The sequence below is a fragment of the Cryptomeria japonica genome, chromosome 11, assembly GCF_030272615.1.
Source record: "Cryptomeria japonica chromosome 11, Sugi_1.0, whole genome shotgun sequence".
In the NCBI taxonomy this organism is placed as follows: domain Eukaryota; kingdom Viridiplantae; phylum Streptophyta; class Pinopsida; order Cupressales; family Cupressaceae; genus Cryptomeria; species Cryptomeria japonica.
The window spans coordinates 139530638-139536625 of NC_081415.1; the positions used below are offsets into that span (position 1 = coordinate 139530638).

Sequence of the window (5988 nt, forward strand, 5' to 3'; positions counted from 1 at the left end):
CAACGAGGTTTTTGGGAATTAAATTTTCTTTTATGTCATCTAAATTGTACTCTTGATTATTAATTAATGAATTGAGTTTTAGCTTTTAATTTCATTGATGATGTCTAATTAATAATAAATATTTAAGACTAACTCAAAAACCTCAAATCCAACAAAGATGTGATATGACTTTTGATAAAACTGTTACAATCTTTAAAAAATGGGTAAAAATATTTATAAATATATAGACTGAATGCCGGATATATAATCCACACTTTACCAAAATATTAATTACAAAAAATTGATAAATATTTTTAATTTCGTTTTTATTAAAATAAAGATAATTCAAAATTCATTTAAAAAGAGTTTAGATGATAAGACACGTCCACAAAGTCTAACCAAACAAACTATATAATAAAACAAACAGAAACATTAAATGGCTAATGTCGCACCAACATTAGACAAATCTTTATCATTAAAGGAAGACGTTATTACTCATGGGAGCCTCTTGATAACACCAGTTTATATATTTTCACTGGAAGCCTCTTGATAACATCATTGCACTTTACAAATTTTCAGTAGATATCAACTTGATAAGGATTGAGCCTTAAGGTTAGTTCTCGTTATAGTTTGCATTCTTCCTACCACCTTTCTGGCCGTGGGTCTTTCATTGGGGGACTCCTTTGAACATTCCAACGCAATAAATATGAAAGGAATGACACATTGATTTATTTCATATTCTTTTATACCCTTCATTATTCTAATGTCAATAATCTCATCCAACCTGTCATCGAAATGCATGTTTACCCATTTGTGGAGGTTCAATCCTCCCTCAAACATATGATTGGTTGGACTCTTTCCAGTTACCATCTCCAACAGCATAATACCATAACTATAAATGTCGCCCATAGTTGATACCTTTGCGCCAAGTCCGTACTCTGCATTATCATAGGAAAAGAAGAAGCCTGATTATATTATCTACCTGAGCCATTTGACAACGGACATAATAGATGGCAAGAAGAAGTTAATTACATGACTGAAATTAATACCTGGTGCAATGTAGCCCACGGACCCTTTCAGAGCTAGAGTGGAAATACTTCCTGAGTTAATGGTACTGGTGTCAGGCCCACAAATCATTCGTGCAATGCCAAAATCTGCTACATGTGCTGTCATGTCGTCGTCCATCAGAATGTTGCTGGGCTTTATATCACAATGTACAACTTTTACAAAACTATCATGATGCAGATATTCTAGTCCATGGATAACATCAATTGCTATCTTCAATATCTCCCAGAAGGTCAATGGGTTATCATTGGAATGCAACAATGTCTCTAAATTTCCTTTGGACATGAACTCTAGAACCAATAATTTGCATCTGAATTCTGAACCAAAAGATATGATTTTTACGAGATTCCTATGCCTAACTTTTGCCAACACTTCGCATTCCCTGATGAAGCTCTTGCTGGCTCCCTCGTTTTCTAAATTTATAAGCTTGAAAGCAGCAACTCTACCATCACCCATAATGCCTTTGTACACTGAGCCAAAGCTACCAATCCCTAACAAGTTTCTCTCGTTAAATCCATCCGTGGCTTTAAGGATTTCTTGATAGGAAACTCCCCTATCATCCATGAGTTTCAGGGGCAACATGTCACTATGACCATCGCACTTGACTTTGCGCCTCCTGTAAATTAGTCCCAATATCAATAAACAGACTAATAGGAAGGCAATGGTTCCACCCACTGGTGCTAATATTCTAATTCTGTAGTTGTTCTCCTTAGGCTGAATAGCATGAACAGGGCATGCAGGTAATTGCATCCATTCCCCACACAGACCCATATTTCCCATAAATGATGCAGCTGTCAAATTTTTAAAGATGCCTTCTTCTAGGATCTCTCCACTGAAGTTATTGAAAGAAAAGTTCAAATACTCAAGCATATGCAACAACCTAAGAGACACAGGGATCAAACCTGAAAGGTTGTTGGAAGACAGATCCATACTAACAAGACTTTTTAATCCACTGATAGAAGTCGGTATAGATCCTTGCAATTCATTTGAAGAAAGATTCAGATATTCAAGTTGTTCACAGCTTCCCAGGGTGCCTGGAATTGTTCCTTCTAACCTGTTAGCTGAAACATCAATAGCTTGAACATGAATCATCTTTCCAATTTCCAGAGGCAGAGATCCTTCCAATGAGTTTCTAGACAAATTGAAATAAAACTGTAAATTGGCAAGACTAGCCACTTCATGGGGTATACTTCCTTTGAACTGATTGTTGGAGAGGTCCAACAATTGCAGATTGTAACATTTTCCCAAACTTGCAGGTACAGCCCCAGATAGCTGGTTGTGGTTAAGGACAAGATGGGTTAACTGTTGAAGGTGGCCAATTGTATCAGGGATTTCTCCGGAAAGCATATTATGGCTTACTGATAGCTCCCCAAGGCTTCTTATTTCTCCAATCTCACTGGGTATGTTTCCTTCTAGCTTGTTGTTATCGAGCAAAAGTCTCTGCAACCTAGGAAGTCTTCTCAAAGAGGATGGGATGCGGCCTGTAAGGAGATCGGAAGACAAATAAAGGTCTTCCAAATTGGTTATGCTAGAAATAAGTGAAGGTATACTTCCTGTTATGTTGTTACCATCTAGTCTCAGGACAGAGAGATTTGTGGGAAGCTGCTCTGGCAAGTATCCACTCAAATAGTTGTCGTGAATTTCTAGTCTCTTCAGGATGGTGCAATTGCGGAGAACTGTAAGGATGGGGATAGTGACAGAGCTGCCACTAACAAGCTGATTCGATGAGAGGCTCAGCGTTTGAAGATTTGAAAGCCTGCTGAGTTCCAAAGGTATATCTCCACTGAGATGATTTAACTCCAAATCAAGCTTCCTCAACTCTGTGCAATTGGCGATTGTGACAGGGATTGTGCTTCTCAGCAGATTGCCCCAGAGATATAGAACTCTAAGGCGAGATAGATTGCCCAATTCTGGTGGGATTGTACCAGTCAAACTGTTGCTATAAAGGGCCAATTCTACTAAGGCTGAATTGTTTGAGATTGATGAGGGAATGGGGCCAGTTAAACGGGGATTGTCAAACAGGAGAAAAGAGGTCAAGCTAGATAGCATTCCCAGTTCAGCTGGAATGTGACCTTCAAGGTCAAGATCACGCATATACAACGTTTTCAGCTGGGAGAGATTTCCTAACGAGGGAGGGATGATACCAGAAAGATTGTTGGAACCAAGCTTAAGCACCTGAAGATTTGCAAGCAAACCCAACTCTGAAGGAATTGTTCCAGTCAGTCGATTACGAGCCAGGATCAATTCTTTTAATTCCTTGCAAGAAGTCAAATTCGCTGGAATAGAGCCCTGTAATAGATTGATTGAAAGATAGAGTGTCTTTAGGCCTTGAATTCGCCCTATCTCCTCTGGAATTCGGCCTACAAAACTGTTGTTAATGAGATCGAGTTGTATGAGGAATGAGAGATTACCAATTGAAGGGGAGATGCTACCCTCTAATCTCATATCTGCCAACTCAAGAAACTGGACTCTGTTGCTAGATGTATCACAAGTAACTCCAGTCCAATTGCAGAAATGAATGGTAGGGGTCCAATTGGCTAAGAAATTCAGAGGATCCAAAGTGATGGACTTCTTCAAGTCCATAAGGCTCTCCTCATCAGTAGATATAGAGGTACAGGGCATTACAAAAAGAAACAGAATAAAGCACAACCTCAACAGGGAATGCATCTCGTTGAACTAGTAATTATTCACCAAAGATGTGAAGGCAAAGCTCAAGAAGATCTGTTTGTTCTCTTCTCTTATAACCTTTTCATTGGCTTCAACGAAACTTCAGCGGCTTTTCTAGTTTTGATTTTCAAAGGGCTTAAGACACTTTTAACAGCGATTTCTAAATACATGTGGAAAATTCAATTTTATTTTATTATTTAAATGCATTTGGAAATTTCCTTTTTGTTAATTTCAAAGCTACCTTTTGACAAGTTCCAAGTCAAAGAAAATGTGGACTTAATCAGATGAGGAAAATACTACACTTATTGCAGGCCCTCGTGTTTCAGTGTTGTATCAGACACTTCCTTCACCAGGAAATCCAATCTCCGTCTTTATGACTGCTAAATATTTTTAGCAAAGTACAGCAAATAAACTGGCACATTGTAAATAGTTTCTTCTTGCTTCTGGCATGTGTTTTCTTTGTAATTTTTGAGGTGCAGCCATCTTTTCGTTTCAAGAGCTAATCTGGTTTGGATAGATACTTTCCTTTTAAGTCATTTCAAAATTTTGTTTGGGTTTAACTGTGTTGACAGAAGCCTGGGATTCATTCAAACAATGCAAAATATATGCATTTCATTTGAATGGATATATCCATGCCAAGTTTGTTTAGTGCTACAACGGCACTAGTGTCCTCTTAAAATCTTGATCAGGGTTCTCATTTCATTCAATTAACTTGAGGAATGCTTCGTCTTTATTAAGGTACAACACAACATCTACCTCCACATTTGCAACTTGTTTTATCGTGATTCATATACCGACTATTTTTAGTTAATTTTTGTAATTTTCTGACCCGTGATGGGTTCCACTCTGTAATTTGGGTTCAAATTTTGTACTTGATATTATCTAAAATGAATGGAAGAGACCAAATTTTCAAATGAATTATTTGTTTGGTAGACTCTTTAAGACGTTACACATTGCTAATAAGGTGCAATATGCATCTCGATAATGATATATGTATATGTATATGTAGATACATGTACACATACACATATGTATGTATGTATGTTCGTTTAAATGTATCTTGAAATTATCATATTTTCACTCTATGTTTTTGTATTCTTATTGTTTGGGTTATTGACAAACCTCTATTTTCACTTCGAAGATAAAAGCAAATCCATTGCATAGTTAGAAAGCTCTTTTTGATGTATTAGTGCATAGATTATCATTTATAAAATAATATTATTCATATTCACAAAAAAAGTGGGTGGATATAAAATGGCAGTCCTAGAGTCCATATAGGATGAAGCCCAAAACAAACAAAAATATAAACAAATACAAAGTCGCTCAATGGATAATGCAATATTTGAAGGAGGAAGAGAAGGAACCTGATCATCTGGCTTTACCAATACAAATTAGTAGTCTAAAATATCGACAAGGGGGTCCAATTCATCATTATCTTTTCCATTAACTAGTGAAATGGTAAGAGCCGACTAAGGAAACATTTTGGTGTCAAGGTACCTAGAAGAACAACTACTATCTCACCTAAGAGTTTCTCCCTTAGGTGACAAAGATGCTAATGTTGTTGAATAGGGTTGTTGACTATGTCTCCTTGCAATCAAGGGAGAAGCATGGGAATGAGCCTCCTAAGTACTTTAGGCAAAAGAATCCTCCCATACTAAAATTCACAAGGAGATAAGAAGCCCTTGGAAGAAGACGGGTATAGGTGAACTCTGGCAACCACTTAGGGAGAATTGCCTTAGAGGTTAAGGAGTAGCTCGAGGTGTACCACCCTACCTGCAATTTGGTTACCTTGTAGTTGAATATTCAATAACACATTAGAAAAAATGATACTTTCTAAAAAATGTGAAACATGTTAATAAAAAATAGACAGATTTCTAACTTTGCATATGGTTAAGATAATCTCCACCCAAAAAGACTCTTATATCTAGCTAAATACACGAGGAACGCTAAGGTAATCCCCTAAAAAACCATATTCCATGAAAAGGGTTCTAGTTCAGATCATTAATCAATGTCCAATGATTTTATGCTTTGTGAAGGAGCAAAAAGAGATGCTTATGAAACTTTGACTACTTGCAAAAAGATAACAAGGGTTTAGAAAAATCAAATAATGTAACCTAGATCCCATAGAAAGGATTTCAAAAAGAGTAACTATGGAATATGGGCCAATTTTGGTTATAGAACAACTAAATAGATAGTATGAAACCTATATTACCAAACCAAAACCAACAATTATGTAAATGCTACCATTGATTCAGACATGGAACAAACCAAAAGTTG

At 36.8% G+C, this 5988-nt stretch overlaps 1 protein-coding gene across 1 annotated transcript; it reads right to left on the reverse strand.

Moving 5' to 3' along the window:
- Nucleotides 1-564: 564 nt before the first annotated feature.
- On the reverse strand, nt 565-3711 carry LOC131032674 (putative receptor-like protein kinase At3g47110). Its single transcript, XM_057963715.2, has 2 exons — nt 1029-3711; nt 565-917 (listed from the first exon to the last, which is right to left on the reverse strand). Exons 1-2 carry the CDS (start codon nt 3709-3711, stop codon nt 565-567), a joined length of 3036 nt encoding a protein of 1011 aa, XP_057819698.2.
- Between the last annotated feature and the right edge of the window lie 2277 nt (nt 3712-5988).

Bases quoted from the DNA above. Each gene is read 5' to 3' on its own strand.
- LOC131032674 (XM_057963715.2), bottom strand. From the start codon at position 3,711: ATGCATTCCCTGTTGAGGTTGTGCTTTATTCTGTTTCTTTTTGTAATG. The intron at 918-1,028 runs GTATTAATTTCA...ATGATAATGCAG, and splicing joins CGTGGGCTACATTGCACCAG to AGTACGGACTTGGCGCAAAG.